The sequence below is a fragment of the Oenanthe melanoleuca genome, chromosome 5 (genome assembly GCF_029582105.1).
Source record: "Oenanthe melanoleuca isolate GR-GAL-2019-014 chromosome 5, OMel1.0, whole genome shotgun sequence".
In the NCBI taxonomy this organism is placed as follows: Eukaryota; Metazoa; Chordata; class Aves; order Passeriformes; family Muscicapidae; genus Oenanthe; species Oenanthe melanoleuca.
This window is the reverse complement of record NC_079339.1, coordinates 26343846-26363046: the sequence shown is the minus strand read 5'-3', so window position 1 is coordinate 26363046 and position 19201 is coordinate 26343846. Positions and strand designations below refer to the sequence as shown.

At 38.9% G+C, this 19201-nt stretch overlaps 1 protein-coding gene across 2 annotated transcripts; it reads right to left on the bottom strand.

The window, feature by feature from the left end:
* Positions 1 to 527: 527 nt before the first annotated feature.
* On the bottom strand, positions 528 to 18460 carry TMEM62 (transmembrane protein 62). 2 transcript variants are annotated; one of them, XM_056493445.1, is made up of 14 exons: positions 18120 to 18460; positions 14474 to 14585; positions 13450 to 13587; positions 12418 to 12463; positions 11785 to 11926; positions 11464 to 11588; positions 11202 to 11324; positions 10200 to 10355; positions 8590 to 8749; positions 6920 to 7033; positions 5864 to 5948; positions 4206 to 4310; positions 3322 to 3440; positions 528 to 2450 (listed from the first exon to the last, which is right to left on the bottom strand). In XM_056493445.1, exons 1-14 carry the CDS (start codon positions 18279 to 18281, stop codon positions 2124 to 2126), a joined length of 1914 nt encoding a protein of 637 aa, XP_056349420.1. In that variant the 5' UTR covers positions 18282 to 18460; the 3' UTR covers positions 528 to 2123. The 2 variants fall into 2 exon arrangements, with proteins under 2 accessions (XP_056349420.1, XP_056349422.1); XM_056493447.1 differs by lacking the exon at positions 18120 to 18460 and adding an exon at positions 16552 to 16574.
* Between the last annotated feature and the right edge of the window lie 741 nt (positions 18461 to 19201).

The window sequence follows — 19201 nt, the reverse complement described above, 5'->3', positions numbered from 1 at the left end:
GATAGATAAAAATGGGTACTAGCACTGCAGGTGTGCCGGCTGTGCGGATCCACCGCTCAGCACCCACTCTGCACACAGGAAATGCACCTCTCAACTCTGTGTCCATCGGCTTCTTGCACACCTGGTGAGAGAGCCCATAGCTGGAACAACAGGAGTTTTGGTGACACAGCCACAGAGCCGGATCTTCCTGCTGTCCCAGCAGCAGCGAATCAGATGGGACAGGTCTACAGTGTGCACCTCTCCAGTGCCGGGGTGTGCAACATCCCAGAGAAGTGTTTGAAGAAGCCAAAGGGGGTCGTGTGTCAGCTTTTTCCTGGACTCCCGTAGTTTTCTAGATTGGTAAGTGCACTTTTATTCCTCTTTCTTCTTAAAAAAAAATCAGCCTCCACATAAGCCACGCATGAATGCTCAGTGTGGGGGCTTAATCAATCAGTGGGTTCAAGTGGTATGCAGTGCAGAGACTATTGCAGAGGCCAGCTAAGGGTAAAAGTATTGGGTAACATTATATTTAACAATAGGAACAAGTCAAAAGATATGAAGTATTTTATTGCCACTTATTCTCTCTAATCACATAGAAGTAATTCAATAGTGAAATGTCATTATCAATTTTTCAGTATTGTATCTCACAAATTTTGCACTCTGTCTCTGATTTTTTAACAGCTTTGCAAAAAAAACTTTGGTAGCAACAAACAACATTCTTTATTCTCTTAACAGTGTATTTAACTCATGTAAATTGGTGTTCTTTCTCTCTTTTTCCTATTACATTGAAGACATCACATTATTATTAGTGTTACATTACTATTTTTCTGTATCACCAAAGAACAGAAATTAAGGAATAGGAAAACTGTCACCTGTTAGAAATAACAAAAGTCCTTGTCATAGTCAATATTTTCTTCCAGTTTATTTTCCTACGTGTTCTACAGTCAATGCTGTTTTTTTCCAAAGGGACCACAAATAAATTAGCCCTCTTTTTTCTCGAGGAGCCATAAATAAGTTACTGTAAAATTACCTAAAGTATTTTAAATGTTTCACTCACAGCAGGTCTTTTGTGGAGCAAGGCAGTGTTCTTTACAGATCAAGGCACCTCAGCTTTCTTGGCTCTGAATCATTGCATTCTTCAGTAATGTAACTAACTGTTCTATCATTTTTGGACTTAGAGAAAAATGAAAACAAAGAAATGAGTTTTTTTAGGTCACTCTTTGGTGCATTTGGCTGAGACCCAGAGACACAGCTGAGACCCAGAAAAACAGAAATTACAGACTTTATAGGCATTAGACCATATTATTCCTTCAGCCTCTCCCATCCTGAGGACATTATCTCCATTCTTTGCTTTGAAGCTGAAAACTCCAGCACCACTGATAATTCATTGTCCTTTCACCAGCCATGGGTGGGAGGACTGGCAGCTTCAGTAGTGAAAAATGAAACTCCTTCCTTCCAGAGAGCAAGCTTGTTAGTTAGCCATCACTCCCAGGGCAAGAGCTATAGACCACAGCTCAGGTAAACATGAACACAAATACAAATACACACCTTACAGCCTATAATCTGCTTGTATACAGCATTATGAACTGAAAATATGTATGGGCATAGGACTCTGACTGTGAAGGCCACTACAGTGCCTTTGCAATCACTATTACTTCATAAAGACATCTGGTCTAGTCTTGTAAAAACACATGTCAACCCTGAAATAAAAATCAAATTAAGCATAAATCCAGAAGCTCATCAAGTTCTATGCTCACTTTTTTCAGCATTATAAAAATCAAGAATTAATTTAAAGTATTTTTTCATTCACAGTAGGAATACTACAGGTAAACATTTCCATTTGTGAGCCATATCTATCTCTGTATCACAAAAGAATTCTCATTTATGAGATTGTTACACAGCCTACTGTATTGATGTATAATGCATAACTGTACTACATGTATTATACAGTATGTTGTATAATACAAGAAAAGTGTGTACAAGATATTGTACATTTACTATTTAATGCAGTTCTGTAGCAGTGCGGTTGCAGCTTTGGGTCTTACCACCTAATGGTTGGGGTGTATGGAATTCCAGCATCACAAAATGGTAAGGTTGTACCTAGACAGTTTTTAAGACAGAACTTGGAGTACTTATACTGTACTTCAGGAGCTTTGACAGTTTTTTATCTCTGTTATGTAAGTTCTGAGCTCTGATGATTTCAGCGTCCAGGTTTTATAAATGAGAGCTGCGGTCAGTGCCACCAGCCACGTTCTCATTGGGGAGAGAAAGAACGCCAAGGTGCCGTATGTTCGCTGCAGGAAATAGCAGGAATAGACCTGCCAGGCCAGGAGCAGGGCCATTGCCAGGTGAACGAGCACAGGCATGCAGCGTCGGACGTGACGGATGTGGGAACGGAAGCTGTGGCCCTGGCACCGCAGCAACAGGCACCAGCACAGATAGGCCATCAATGGCAGGTTGAAAAACATCATCTGGAAGGAAGAGCAAAGAAAAATAAGACAATGAGCAATCTATGAAGGCTTAAAAATATACGCACAGATAAAGCTGTTCCATTCTAAGGGATGGCTACAGTTCCCAGAGGTGGAATCTCAGGATGCACCTCCAAGACCCTGCAGCTGATATAGCTGCCACTACCTGTGCCTGAGTCCCAGGGCAAGCATTCCTGCCCATCCCCTTGCAGTAAGAGGCACTAACATGCATCTGACATTTCCTGGAACTGATTCAGGGAGCAGAACTTAGTGAAAAATTAGCAAAGACGATCTGTATGTCAGCTTAACTCTGACCCAGGCCACTGTGGTGTCACTGTACAAGGGAAACACCATGAAGGAGGCAATGCTGGTTTGCTCCTCTATCCTAAATGCCAAGGAATGACACCTTGTCTTTCAGATTAATGGGGAAATCACTCCTGGGAAAACTGGACTCATGTGTGCTTAGAGAGTGACACCTACTGATCTGAAGGGTTATTAAGGCTGTAAAGGCTGCCCTGGCCACTCAGATTTTTTGCTTTATCACTGTGTGTGAGCCAAGGGCAAAACAGAAAATGTATAGAAAATTTAGAGTTGTAAATCTGTAGAGACAGCCTCTAATCCAGATACCCAGGGAGTCCAAAGCAACATCATTTTATTAGAGAAAAATAGAAGTTTATGAAAATAATGCACAACCTCCTTCGCTTCTGCCCTTTAAATCTGCAGAGAGGTAAGAAAGTCCTCTTGTAGTCAGGAATGGTCATTAATCTCTCTACTTCCAAGACTCCTTTCTTTATAAAACTATTAAAAATAAATTAAAGAAAAAGTCCCTGAGAAAAAAAAGCTGTTTTTTAGCCTTTATTTTATAAATACTCACCTGTAAAATCCCAACCACAAATGTCATACTGCCCTGTAAGAAGGAACCACCAACAAACACCCCAAAGGAAAAACATGCCCCCATCTGGCCATCAATCAGTTCACCTACAAACCATGGTCCTGCAAGAGAGGAAACCAAACATCACCATCAGGAAACACAAGAGAGACACAGCCCTTTCCCATACAGCCCTTTGTACCCTGAAACTTCCCTATTGCTTGTCCACAGTAATAAGCCTCATGTTTTCATACTCTGAAAACAGCAGTCTGGTGTGAAAATACTACAGTATGACAAGGGATTGTGGCATGCAATGAAAATACTTTTCAATTAGTTTCTCTGTGACAATTTTCAACACCACATATAATATCTTCCTTATGACAGAGGCAAAAAGGTGGATCCTTTCAAAGAGTAGCTTTTCCCCAGAATTACAGTAAGATATATGAAAAATGTTGCCACAAACAATTCCAGCCTGGCTCTGCACAGAAATTAAAATAGGCAGGCTGCCCTGTGTTATGCATACCACACTGACTAACAAGAAAATAGCTATTTCAGTAACATTTTATCAGAGGAGAATAAGCTTAGATTGTTAGCTCTGATGCTAACAATCAAAAAATAAGTGAAAACCAAACTAAATTTAAAAATATTGATTTCACTTTCAGAGTAATTTAACAATCTAAGTGTTTTATTAATTCAGGGCTTCTAAGTTAGGCTTTTACAGATAAACCTTTAGTCTCTTTGGACATTAAATTTTGAAGTTCTACATAGATTTTGTAACTTAAGTAGATTTTCCCCATTCTCCAAGATATTATAATTCTTAATTTTCATTGGGATCTAATGTGTAATTTCAGAATACTAATTTATGTCCTCCAGTACTCTAGGCTACTTACCCAGAATGGTATATAAATTCAGAACCAGAACTGAGTAATAAAAGGTGTTCGTTTTACTGAAGACATGAAGAGAATACGAAGTCAGAGTAAGTAATCCTGGCTTTTCTAAACAGAGACAACATTTAAGAAAAATACACTTAATTCAGTTTGCACCACCTCCCCAGATATATATGTATGTATAATACTGGTCTTTCTGAAAGAAATCTGCACATTATTTACTCATTCTTTTAAATAAGGAATATAAAAATAATATTTGGTATGTCTGCAGAAAAATGCAGAGAAATGCATTATTATTACTGTGATAATTGAAAGTAAAAAATCAATAAATATAACAATCTATATTCAAAACAGCAGAGGAACCTGCCATTCTAAAGGAATACACTTACTGTATGTAAATTATACTGAACGACCATTCTATACCCAGAAAATGAAGTTAGCTAGAATGAAAAACATGGAGAAAGTATGTATTAAATGAAAAGTAAGAGAATCAAAACAATAACTCTGCAAACCCAGAAAGGCAGGTCAGCATGGACTAGATTAATTGGATTTCCTTTGATTAAATCTACCTTAGTGAGATCTGATAGCAACTCAAAATTAAGGCTAGGCATTAAAATGACATTATTCTGACAAGTGTGTGGTGTTAGCAGAAAAAAGTAGTATTAGCTCTCTAACTGAAGCAGACTATTCACAGATCGAGAGGCTTCCTGAAGAGTTAGTTTGTCGCCTTACACCTATTATGTGGCCTTCTCACAAAGAAATAACCCCCAGAGGGCAAGCTTCACCTTTGGAAATCAACAGCTTTAACAAATTTGTTTACTGATTTGTCAAACATTTGTCATGGTCCACATGGACCTAGCTGACCACAGAGTCAGGTTTTTTAATATTTAGCTGCTGAGTTCCATAAAGGCTACTGAAAATCTGATCTTTTTCTATGTAAGCAGTTGCTGTAGTTACCTCAGGATGCTACATGATTAGGAGTATAAATCACGTAGGAGTATAAAGGAAGGGACAAACACTGACATGATAGGAAGGGAGGTGGCTTCCAGAAAAATTTCATTAGTAAGGTGTGGTTCAAATGATTGCTTAAAGGATAAATGCCAAGAGCTTAATAGTAACAATTTTCATTTACAAGATCTATCACAAACAAAGTATCAATTTATGACAGAAATGGCCTTAATATTATTTTGAGAAAAACCCAATCCTTTTCATGTTCTTTGCAAAAGTTAACAAATACTGTCTTTGCAAAAGGAAATCTGTTTCTCCACTCAGACAAGAGATAATTCTGTGACAACTGTAGTGAAACAAGCACACATACAGAACTAATACAAACCAAAACATTATTTTCCCTATGTACTGGATTCTTCAGTGAGAAAAGTAAAATGAAACCTTGGACTTCAATCTACTTAATTTTGGTTTAAACAAAGAGACCCGCTCAAATTTCTTGTTTACTTCATTTGATATATTAGAGGTTTTCCAGGTTCTCTTAAAGGCAAAACAGCAGCTTCTGAGAAACCAATCAAACCCCACAGTAGCAGATGTAAAATGCATATGGTGATTAGCAGCACAATTACTTACATATTGTTAGCACACAGGTCAACAGTAAAAAGTTTAGGGGAAAACAGATCTACTAAACACCACAAGTAAACAATGGTTCCTACCTTTGAGTGATGGTTTTTGAAGGTGTCGGAAAACAACAAGCAAGGTAATCTGAATCAGCACAATCAGTCCAAAGAGCACTCGAGCCTGAAAAGACAATTTTGACTGTAAGCCAGCCCTTGGATAATAGCAGCCTTGGAGCATGCCTTATGGACACTGATAGAATGGTACAAAGATTCTATTTGAAACACATACTCAAAGCTTGTTGGTGTCATTGAACTGAAGAGTAAAAAGGAAACTTAAGTTTCTAAGCTGTTGGATTTGTATTGTACTGACTTGAATTTTGCTGAATGGATGAAAGCAATAGACCTGGATCTTTAATAAAAAGTATTTGTAAACACATCCATTGAAAAATGGAACACATAAATTGAAAACACTTTAAAGGCAAAACATTATCTAACCACTGTTCTGAGGAGAAATGCAGTTCAAGACATGATGTAGAATGTGTGACTGATTAACAAAACAAAGTTAAAATTTTTGAGTCAATTATGATAAGAACTACAGTCATATAGACTTTCTTATGTAGTTCTAGAAGTGCACCTAAACTACTAAGACATGACATCCTTCTTTACATGTACTGAGCTGTGACACATCTGGATATGACCTGGAACTTATTAGCTGATGGGGATTTTGCCCTCCACTTGTTATAAGGAGCTAGTTATAATATCAGCAGCTGACAGTGAGAATATTTGCAGCATTTTTTCCAGAAAACATATTGCAACAGTGCACAGTGAATTTCTCTTCAGTTTAATGTTTCCTTTTTCTACTATCTCTAGTAGCTCCTTTTCAATTTCTTGCGTGCACAAACTGTGGGTATACTTATGCCCAAAAATGGATAATTTGGACTAAATCCAGGATGTCAGCTGTTTGTGTAAACCATTGCTGTACATTAGTGGTTGAAGTGTGTAATTTGAGAAGTTTTAAATGTTTTGGAACTCCAACAAAAGTCATATCTGGAAAAAGTAAACTGCATTCAAATCTATTAATTCCTTTAGGAATTATGAAAATGCCTACTGCATTCAACATGGAGTATCAGCTGTTTTGCTGAAAGTACTTACTAGAACGTAGTGGTCAGTGAGAAGAATAAGAGATGACCAAAAGTCAAATCTAAGGGACAGGTTTTCTTCCATACCAAATAAATGGCCCCGTGTGCCAATTCTTCCTGAAGCATCCTAGATTGATATAAAATGAGAGCAATTACAGAGCAAAGGTACAAAAGACTGTCTAGTTAAAGTTCCTAATTATCATTGCAGCTTTTCTAGGAAGATAGAATTGATGCATGCTTCTCTGGCATACTGCTGTATTAAATTCTACCTACAAGGGATTACTTACAGTCTATTTGGCAGTTTCAAGTAAATTGATGATTATAAAATCATAATCTGAAAGTGCTACATATGAAGAAGAGCCTGTCAAGAGATTCAGCAACTTATAGAAGACTGTGACTGTTTACTGACCCTCCTCCCCTCCCACCAGGTTGTCTTCTGAAAGTTCAATTCTAGGTAATAGCCCATATTAAAATATTTTTAAATTTTATTGTGCTTCATTTCTGGTGTATTTGCCATAAACTCATATAGATAAAGAAACACTTATTGTTTATTTTCATTTATTCAGCAGTTTGAGCACAGTGTTCCAGGTGTGGCCAGACAAGCACTCTGTAGAGCAGGCAGTAACTTGGCTGGTGATGGCCCTGTGGATGCACCCTGGCATCCAGTAGATTTTCTCTGCCGCACCAGCACACTGTTCATTCACAGAGTTTGTGGTCCACCATGACACTGAGGTCTCTTTTCACAAAGCTGCTCCAAAGCAGGCAGATCACAGCCTGTGCTGTGCTCCTGGATTATGGTTTCCAGGGTGCAAGTCCTTACACTTTTCCTTGATGAGCTCCGTAACATTCTTCTCGGCCCACAAATTGCCTTTGGTTAATCTGTGTTGGCTCTTCCCAGTCATGTGCTTCATCTGACTTGAGATAGCCCCCCACAAAGATTTGTTTCCTAATTTTTCCAGGGACTGAAGTAAGACTGATGGGCCTATAATTTTCTGGATCCTCCTTTAAGCCTTTCTTGTAGGCAGGAGAGTTGTTATCTTTCTGCCAGTCTTCTGGGATGCCCCCTGATCTCCAGGACTTTTCCAAGACTATGGAGAGTGGCCTCTCAAAGATGTCAACCAGGACTCTTAACACTCTGGAGTGGAAATTGTCAGGATCAAGCTCCTGTGACACGTCTTACTCCAACTCTTCCTTCACTGACAGTGGGTATCTGTTTGCATCAACCTTGTTCCTTGTTCCCAAGGCCTGAGGTACAACACTGCTTGTAAAGACAGAGGCTGAGAACCTCTGCCTTTTCAGAGTTGTTGGTGACTAATTTACCTCTTCTGTTTAACATCTGGCCAGTATTTTCCTTCTGTTTCTGCTTATTGTTTATATACCTTTAGAACCCTTTCCTGTAATTTTTGATATCTCTGGCCAATTTCAATTCAAATTTGCACTTCTGTCCTGTCTTATTTTGCTCCTTATGAAACATAATATTTCTTACTTTAGCCCAGCAGCGTTATGAATATCTTGGTGCTTAGCTGTCAATGTTTATTTCTTTATTAAATCCTTTGGTTTTTGTAATCAGACAATCATTAATTGTTGCATATTTTGTTGCTAGTTATGTGAGGCAGAAGGCTGACAGAGAAGCCATGACAAGAAAAGAAAAATCAATACAAAGAATGCCAACAGTTACCTTACCTGGACAGTCACATCTATGTGATGGAATCCTTCACTGTAGTTTTGTGGGCTCCACTTCAGCACATAGAGAGGGCCAGACACGTGATGTGCATTCCCCAGGTGAACTCCATCTATGTAGACTTGGACAGAGATAATGACAGAAGGAGAGAATGCCAGAATTCTAAGGAGTAAATAAAGAGCAAGAGAAACAATTTGTTACAGGACTTGCAAGCATGTCATTACTTCCTTAAGAGAAAGTCCCTAAAGGTTAAGCTGCCTTGTAGTAAAGAATTCAAAAGATTTAGAAATTAAAACAGTGAAATATCTGTAGCCTAATGCTAACATGGTAGCTCTTTCCTACAGTTAAAAAAAAAGGTAGTTCTGTATGGCACTACACAAAAGAACAGGAGAGAAAACTGGCTGTGGAACAGACAAAAAGGTGGCAGAAATTGTAAGGCCCTGGCAGAAATAATTCTAGAACTCTTACTTCAAAACATTTGCTAACACAAGTTAGCAAGATGCATCCTCCAGCACATAGAGGCATATAACCAAACACTTGTAGATGGCCTCATAAAAAATTGCCAGGCTCTCTCTCTCTAAAATCCTTTGTTGTTGGGAGTTGGGTTTTTTCCTTTTTCCTTTCTTTTTTTTTTTTTTTTGCTATTCAGAATATAACCTCTCAGAGTTTGTAACTGCATTTAGAACAAATGGAGTGCAATGCAAGACTGATATTACAGATCTCATATACCAACAAATGTATTGTCACTTGGCAGTGCTTATATTCATAGAAACAGTGATACTCATACAGACTCAAAATACTGAGTCAAAACATACAATTCCTTTCATTTCTGTAATATGAAAGGCATTCCAGAGCATGTTTTAGTCAAATGAAAGAGTTTCATACAGTTATGGTGAGCAATTCTACCAGTTCATATATTTAATACAATCATAAGAATGTTCAGATAAGGTTCTGAATAGTACTGGAAAGTAATTAGGACACCTAGTAGGATAGTGCTCCCTAACTGAAAAGACAAACTTCTTTTTATTGTAACCCTATGTATGCAGTATTTCAAGCAGATTAGTCTTACAGCAAATATAAAATGCTGAAAAGGGCCTAAAATTTTAAATATAAATGTAAAAATTAAATAGGCTAAAAATGAAAAAATTGAGAGATTTAAAATGAATATGAAAATTGGCAGAGTCTTCTAGTGTTTTAACATATAAAGGAAGTAGAATTGAAAAGATAAAAAGCTAAAAAGTCTGAAATGAATAGAGAAAACATTTAGGAAAATACATAGACAAAATGTGAACATGTGAGATAAATAACACAGATTACATATTAATCTATGCATATTGATTATATATGAATCTATTTTAATTATATAGTAATTTATCAGCTTTGGTTACATAAAGTTCAATTGACTTTAGGGGAAATAACTGCATAAATAAAACCAACATAAATTACTACTACACAATCTTTCTATCAGAGATATAATACAAAGAGAGGTCTCTGGAACAATCTTTTAGAGAAAAGTGAATTCTGAGAACAGTAGACACATATTTAAAAAAAAGTTTTTGTGTATATATATAAATGTAGTTAAATATTATGAAATCAAGACATTACAGGATACCTGATATGAGTGGAATACAGAATTTTGACTAGTGGTTCATGAGTAGAACTGCTGTAAAGGAAGGATTTGGGATTGGTGATCAGAATGACAGGCCACTCTTCAAAGTTAATATCTGCAAAGCTGAGGAGGTCATGATCAAACGCGAGGATCCGGTACCTATAATGAAAAGAAAAAAATTTGTTAATATGAACTGCTGTGTGAATAGGCTGATTCCCATGCTTCTCAAGTTCCTAAACAGAACCTGGCTTTATTTTCCATTTATTCTCTTCTGTAGTTGATCTTACATTTTCCAACTCTGCTGTATTAACTGTACAGCTGCTTACCTCTGATGAGGTGATGAGGGTAATTTTATTATAAATCATGGAAATAGTACTTGAAGTTCCAAGTATGAAGATCTATGGAATTTTGCATGAGTCAGATGGATGAACATTACACTAAAGAACTCAAGTATACATTTCCACAGTGTCTGTGTAGTACTCTAGTTAAGGACAACAATCCCAGTGTGATCTTCTCCTGTATTCATACCAGTGTCTTTCTTTGGATTACTGCAGAATAAAAGCTAATGTACTACTATACACTCCATGCAGCATCAAACACTTTTTGATATGCTAGTACGGTAAAATTTCTCAGGTGGACTATTTCTGTGTCAAGAATTCTAACAGTTAGTGCAGAGCACGTATATTTTGAAGCAGTGATGATGAATTTTATCACAATTTATTTGTTCTACATTTGAATACTAAACAGATACTAAAAAGACATTTAGGTGTCTTCTTTTTAAGTATCAAGAATTAATAAAAAATTATTTAATTTATTAGCATACTGTTGGTATGGGGGAAAAAATCGCAAACATACACACAAGGCCCTTTTTTAAAAAGCATTTATAGTAATAACCAGTCAGGCTGATCTCATGGCTCTTTCAAATCCACCACACAGCATAAAAGGGAATCACACTACAGCAAGGTAGGCTTCATACAGTAATTTGCTCATATGGGCTTTACTTACCTCCTATTATCCATCCAGTCTCCCAATTCCAGTTCCAGAGTGCCACCACGGTGTTGACTGTGCAAGACTGGCATCAGCCCACCCATTGTATGGAGATGTCCACATAAATAGGCTGTGGCAGAACTGAAAAAAAACCATAAGAATTGTGATTATTTGGGTAGGAAGGAAATATCACTGCAGAAAACCTGGAAGTGAGAGATGAGCATGTGAAGACAGGCAGGGAATGTACTTCATGATAAAAACATACAGGATAAGATCTTACCTCATAAGTGTTCGTATTCCAGGGGATGGGGAGATGATTGTTGAGGTGGGGTAATGGCCAAACCAGATAGTATGGTTGCTGTGTAGACTTTTTGTTGCCATCAAAGACAGCTCTGCCATTTGATTCTGAAACAAGCAGGTGACAAATCCATTTTGCTAAGTAAATGTCTCACGTGCATTAAAACATAAAAATGTAAACACTCTTATAGATGAACACAAATCTTTCAAACAATTTTTCATATTAAAAAATCCCAAACCTCCAAGCAAACCACTACAGAAATGGAACAGCCAGCAAAATGGAATGCAAAGACTTATACAATACCATGTTTAAAATCCCAAAAAAGTTATAGGGTCTCTTAGGGCCTGGGCTGAGTGTGGCATCCACACAGATGAATGAATAGTTCCCAAAAGAGGTAGTGTGGATGTAATGAAAAGAGCCATCTTTACGCCACGCTGAGTATTTCCTAACAAAATAAGATGGAAATACTGCTGTTAGGAAAACTTGTAGCTATGACAAACATACATTGCTTTTTCTTCTTCCATTGATAACAGGTAATTTCACTATTTCTGACTTAAAAAATTGAAGTGCTTTTGATACTTTATGCTAGATGGGAATTATACATATCTTCCACTGGAAAAGACATTCATTTCACTCTTCCATCTTTTCTTTCCTAGAGTGTGACTAGTAATTTTGTAGACATTGACAGATTTAAGACACTTTTGTAATTACAAAATACAGAAGGATAAGAGATAAGAAATCTGCACAAAGAATTCTCTATTTTCTCAATTGATTCTGCTCTACTAACTGGCAATGCAAAAGACAGCAGGAATAGTAGAATGATCCTGGCCTATAGGAAAGTCAGTGAAAAAGCATATATATGATAACTGAAAACAGAATATTGTTTAGTGAATTTGACCTTGAATATAGCTGCATCTGTATGGTAAATAAAAGTACCTGTAATAATTCTGAACACTATCCAGGCGTGGAATGTTGAATGAATCTGTAAGGGAGAAAAAAAGGAAATAAGGAAACTTTCAGATCATATTGATCATTCACCCCTGCTGTATCTAACTAGATAATGTTGAGATAAAGCAGTCTCAGCAGGTGCTGAAGAGCTACTTTTAAAAAAAACCATGATTGACAAGCAGTCTAACTGTGCAGAGGAGACATTATATACTCAATACAGTTAAATGGCAACAGTTTTCTCATTTAAGTTTCAATTCAGAGATAAAGGCATGGTGGGAATATAAATTGTTATTTAGCAGCTAAAAGCTAAACCTGTCTCCATTTTAACCACAGAGCCTTTCAGAAGCTTTTTTCAACTGGATGCATGCTCCATAAGTAAGACTTAACTAATTTATGGAAAATAAATTAGGCATAGCATCAGAGAATAGTGTGTCTAGAACAGACATCAGCTTCGGGAGGTTTGTACTTCAACAGTTCCACCTCTCTGGGTATATATGACAAAGCATGCACTTTTTTCCCCCCAGTGCAACTTCCTGTAACAGCCTACATGATTGTCAACTTGTGTTTGAATGCTTACAGAGTGGAGACAAGTGATGGGTATTAACTCCCATAACTCCCTTCTATTCAAAAGAAACCAAACTTCCTTTAGCTGCTGGACATGTGATACCTTTTCAACTTAAACCTGTGAGGGGGAAGTCTATAAAAAGTAAATTGAAACCATTTCTTCAACATGGTAAGGTTACAGTTTGCTCCTCCATTAAATAATGTGGTATATAAAATAATGACATGGAAACTAACGTCTAAAGTCATGTTCTACCATTTGCCAGGGAAAAGACTCTTACTTCACTGGTACTAAAACTCCAGTGAGAGCTTGTAAACTATGTCCTCAGTAAACATGTGGATGGCAAGCCCTTCTCCTGATTCATAAGTACTAAGACACTAGTGAGTACTAACACTTTACATCTATATTCCGTGATCTGCACTCACAAGAAGGACAGAAATGTTTCATTTTATTCTTACCATGATTCCCTTTGATGTCTATCCACTTGGTTTTTTCCATCACCCTTGATCTCTTCAGGATTGACTGGTAGGTTTTCCACTCATCTTCTACTTGCTCAGATCCCAGTTTATCTCTTGTCTTAGCATCTGTCAGATCACCTGAAAGTGTAAAAAGATGAGATACAACTAGAGGCATACACAGCTTATACAAATACTGTAACTAGACAAGCATGCTATTCCTGCCTCCAAGTGTAAGTGGCTGCAGGCCTGGGTGCAATCTGCGTGTTCCTGTATCTGGCCCACAACAACAGGATAAATGCCTTCTAATGCAGATGCAGCAGCCTCATCAGACATCTATTGACCACACCACTGCAGCACTTTCACTAATTAGATAAGTAACTCTGTAGAAACAAAACTTCAGGTCCAGCATTAAGATTCTAAAGCCTTGCATACAGTAACGACTCAAAGTCTTTTCGATTTCCTTGTCAAAACTTAAACTATTTCAACAGCAAGCTGTCAAATAAAGTGGCAAGGCTTATTTCACCTCTGTTGTTATGATATGTTCAAATGGAAACCAGCAACAAAATTTTACATTAGTTCACAGGTGAATTTCACACAAATGAGCAGGGATTGTTCTGAGCAAGGAACTGTCTCATAATGACTAACCACAGACATTGCTCACTTCTGTTAATTTCAAACACAAAGAATGTACAATCATGACCAGGACAAGAGGGAAGGTAGCTGCTAGCAAGGACTAAGATGCAGCAACACCTACTGGAAATCATTAGCTACCTTGTGTGATTGTGTCTGTTATACATAAAACACACTAAACTCACTGAAGAAACTGAATGCTGAAGAAAATAATAATTCTCTTGTTGATAAGTTATTGTTTTCATCTTCTAGCAGTCTCCCTTCAGCTGCAATTTCAGTTCCCTTGCTTAAGATACCTTAATGTTTAAAGTTCTCTCTTGAAATGCTAGAATTTTGCCAATTTGCTGTTCCTTTGTCAGTAAATTCAGGAAATTCACACTTTTTAATTGCTTACCTGTTGCTAGAACAAGTGCTGGCTGAATTACATCAATTGTTTCAGAACAGAATTTTTCAAAGTCAGGAGCTCGTTTGGGATCTCGAAATTTGCTGATATGAATATCAGAGACCTGCAAAAGACAAGAATGAAACACTGTCCCAAGTAGAGGGTTATGGCTATCCAGGTTGTTCTATAAAGCCAAGTATACATAAGAATGCAACGTAAGAGCAGTCACAGTCATTCATATCAGTGTAAGGGATACAGGCAGAAACAGAAGTGGGTGACTAGGGGAGAAAAAAAGCAGAATAAGCAAGTGATATTGCAACTCTAACCCCTAAAATCACATTTACATCAAGAAAATTCCTTTAAGGGCATACAGTAATATGAGGAAATACTTAGGTATCCACAGTAAATTGTGATGACTGCAAGTGGCCTGTTGCCCTTCTGAGTTTCTGTGCAACACAGTGGTTTTGCTGCAAGTAAGAGTACAAAGTAGTTCTTCAAAGCAATAGGTTAAAGCTACCTAGAACTTGAAATATACTGAAAATTTATTTTGTGCCTGGTGTGACATTTCCAGTAGGATTTTTAACACTCTATCCAAGCATTTTAATGGATCTAATGAGTATGTTCAGATCCCATTCCATGTGCCTTCAAGAAGGCAAAGATTACCCAAGAAATGATGATATGACTTGTATGTAACTATAAAAGGTGCTCTTCATTTCTGAATCAGTCAGAGCCCTCATATCAGAAGAGCCGTTTGGGGAGAATAAGAAAAGTATGACTTTTCTATTTTTTTACATTGTGGCTATTCAGTACTGTGGAAAAAAAAAACCTCTTGTGGAATGGTTTCAATTCCTCTTTCCATTCTACTTCAGTCAATCAATTAATTGTCCTCCTTGGTTTAAACAAATGTTATTTCATGCTCAAAAAGCAATATGCACGTGCTCATGGCCATCTGACAAAATCACTTTAAAGAAAAACATTAACTTTTATGTTCGGTTTAATAAAAACTTTCGGTTTAATAAAACTTTTATGTTCTGTTCTTGCAAAGCTTGTAGGTTTTGAAAAATATAGATAAAATATCTTGGGGAAAAATGATTTACTTCTACCTGTTCAGTCATCAGTATACGAAGAAAATAGTACCTGAATACAGTTTTTAAATTCTGCTTAGGAAAATTCCCCATTTGGAATGACATGGAATTTTTGCCTAGATGAGAATTGCATGCTCAAAAAGGCAAACGCTTTCAGATATAACTTTATCTTCACTTTCATTGATGCATTTGAACTAGTGTCAAACAATGGGTGCAGCAAAACTACCTCGATACACCAAACCTCATCTAATCATTGACAATCATTGACAAACTTGTTTTGCTTCTTTTCAAGAGTGGTTTGGAAGCCTGATTTCCTACACTGACCTTCCCACTTTTCTTCCCCATGAGTTTACGATTTAAAAAAAAAGGTTCAACTTCTAAGAGTTACAGTGTCCTGGGACTTCTGAGAGCTGAGACTAAGTTTCTGCCATCACTAACAGCCATGAAGATCTCAGAAGCAGAGCTTCTTCCTTTTTTTTTTTTTAGTTTTAAAATCATTTCAGACGATATTCCAATAAGAAGAAAGACAGTGGGCAAGATGAAAAGCTTATAATGCTCTTATTTACTTTCCAAAATGTAGGTGAAAGCCCTTTTCCCTCCCTCTGACTGATGTGGATACTTGGCCTCTCATTGCATCACAGGCAGTGACTTTCATTAAAATGGGTTGGAAGAGTTTTAGGGGTGAGGAGAAATCACAATCAACATTCTTTATCTAGCCAAGATGTGGTTTAGGAGAGGCAGGCATCAACAAGGGAGAATTACAAGGTCTGGAGCAACAGTATAATGCATTCAGCTGACAGAAAGAGAGAAATAATTATAAGTTTGTCAAATACTGAACTAGAGAGTCTATTTGGCATTAAGAAAGGAAATTCTGCTACAATAAAGGTGGACAAGCCATTAATAGAAGATTAAAGTAGAAAGACTGTGATTTAGTCCCATTTAAGAAGAGAGAGTCCTGTGTATGGGAAGAAAAAAAAGGCAGGAATTGCTGGGGGCAGAACTGACCATCTTGAGCTGTATTCAGTGACCTAGGCTAGACCTATGGAGTCACCAGGGAGCCTGGAGCCTGTTTCCCACAACATCATCAGGCACAAGGCTGGATTTGGTGCTTGATTAGTTTCCAAGTTAGGTCAATGATAAAGCAGCTGTTAAAGGGCATGTCTGAAAGAGAACATAACCACTTGAAAGTAAAGCCAAGTCTCAAATTAGCTGTGCTGTGACCTATCCTTGGGAAGACTCCACTTGAAGTGACACAATGAGAGAGAACATGGAAAGAGAAACATGGGCCTGTGCATGCTGCTTGTCAGTATAGCTCTGCAGCTGCTATATACTGCTGTATCTGACTGTTCACAAGATAGCAGCTCAGGATAGGGGCTCTCCTTGCATTAATTCAAGCATGTATCTTGAAATGTACTCTGCAGTAAAAACAAGCCTTAAGTCACTTGAGGAAAAATTACTGAAAAAAAATTACACCACAGTTGGAGAGAGCCAAAAGACTTATACATGCCAGCTCGTTCACTAAGGGCATTGCCTGCAGCTAATAAAGTCAGGCAAAGCGTTCTTGAGATTGAGAATGAAAACAAAACATCAAAAGCAGCTATTTGTTAGAAGGAAATGCACAGCAATCTCCATGACATCTCAGCCATAGATTAACTACAAATATGTAAACACTTTTGTGGCTAGCTCTACAATAAGTGCTTCGGGAATGCTCTGGGGAGAAGAGTCAGAAGAGGCCACAGAAGCACTAAGACATGACAATTTGCTTCCAGGACTATGCCAGGTCAACTTGGATTTTATATTTAACCTTCTGAATACTGGCACAGTACCTTATACTGTATAAATCAGTAAAGCCACACAACTTTTCTGAGGTTTTGGTTGGGGAAAGGGATAGGCAGAGCCCGCATTTCTCCTCAGGATACTAGATAATACTGCATCAGGTACTGATGCAATATATGGGGTAGCGTAATAATTAGGTGATTTTTAATTACCCATTTCCACTACACACATCTTGTCTGATAAGGAAACTTCCCTGTGCAGCCATCCAGGAGCCACTCTGTACAAGTCACACTTGTACCACCTGAGCTGGGACCGAGCCCCTTCACAGCTACACCCCACACACTCACAGTCACACCAGGTTTAAGGAAGCTTTACCAGCTCAGCCCCATAGCAGGGTCTTAGACTTCGGGATCATTAAAACAATTTAATCTTGGTGCACTAATTGACAAAATAACAGTTCGGCTTGGGCACTTCGGTCTGAGAAGGACCCCAAAGAAAGGAATCCCCGGGTTTTCGTACCCTCACAGTCTGAGAGCACGCAGCTCTGGGGGTCATGGACTCCGGCCGGCTCAGGGTCCCGGTGCCCTGTGCCCTTCGCTCTGTAAAGGGTTTGACAGGTCCCGGCCTTTCGCCGCCCAGAGCTCGCCCTGCAGCTGCACATCGAGCTGCCGGCACTGAACCTATTCCTCAACGCGACCTTTCACGCAGCCTGGCAAAACACCTGTGACCCGCGCTTGGCCGCGCTCCTCCGCTGCGCCCGCGGCTCGGCCGCCCCTCGCCCGCCCGGCCCCGCTCACCTGCACGACCCAGAGCAGGCTGGCGGCGGCCGCCCCGGGCGCGGGCTGCGGGGCCCAGCGGCGGCGCTGCCCCGGCGCCGGCGGCGCCCCCGGCGGCCCGTACCAGTCCAGCAGCAGCGCCACGGCGGCCGCCGCCAGCAGCCCGGCCGCCAGCCCCAGCATCCTGCGCCGCGCCGCCACCGCGCCCGCCCCGGGCCAGCCCCGCGCCGCCAGCCCCGGCACTTCCGCGTCCTCCTCCCGCGGCCCGGCCGCCCCGCGCTCGGCCCGCTCGGCCCGGGGGAGCGATTCCAGCGGGGCCGGGGCGGGCGCTCCCCTGCGCCGGAGGTTTCACCCCGCGAGGCCGGGGCAGCGCGGCTCTCCCGCCGCAGGGCTGCCTGGAAATGCCTAGGTTAAAGCAGAACGAAACCCAGGCGTACGAAGGGACCAGTGTCTCATCCTGCTTCCTTACAAATACAGCATGTAAACTTTCGCTTTTTCCCCTGACGGTAGTAGAATTCTATCTGCAAGAAACTAGGCAGTTGACCTATTTTGCTCCTGACAGAAGTATTTTTATGGTATTTTGAACTCTCTCTCTCTCTTTTTTTTTTTTTTTTTTTTTTTTTTTAACTATATATATATACACACACCATTTTAAACCTTGCTATAGCAACTGCAGTTTCATAATTGCTAAGTTATTTTTTGCTATCAACTCAGTTTACTAACTGCTGCTCATTTAGTATTGAGATTTTTTCTTCCCGTAAGTATGAATTTAGGTGAAAAAGCTTCTGTCACTTTGAAATTTAATATAATATTCTCAAACAACTTCAGATATTAGAAGTTTCTAATTCAATGTTGTTTAATTGCAATTATATTTTCTCATAACATTTGTCATAGTACAAAGAATAAATTTTTAGCATTGATAATGATTACTGTTGATTGATCAAGAAAAAACATTTTTCAGATCAGTTAGACTGCATTAATATAAGACACGTCTTTTTAGGTGTTCTTCATAATTTAGCTGCTCTTTTGCAGGACTTCATGTATGTTTGCTTTTTTTTTTTCAGCTGCCTTTCATCTCACTTGCCTACTTTTCCCCCCAAAAA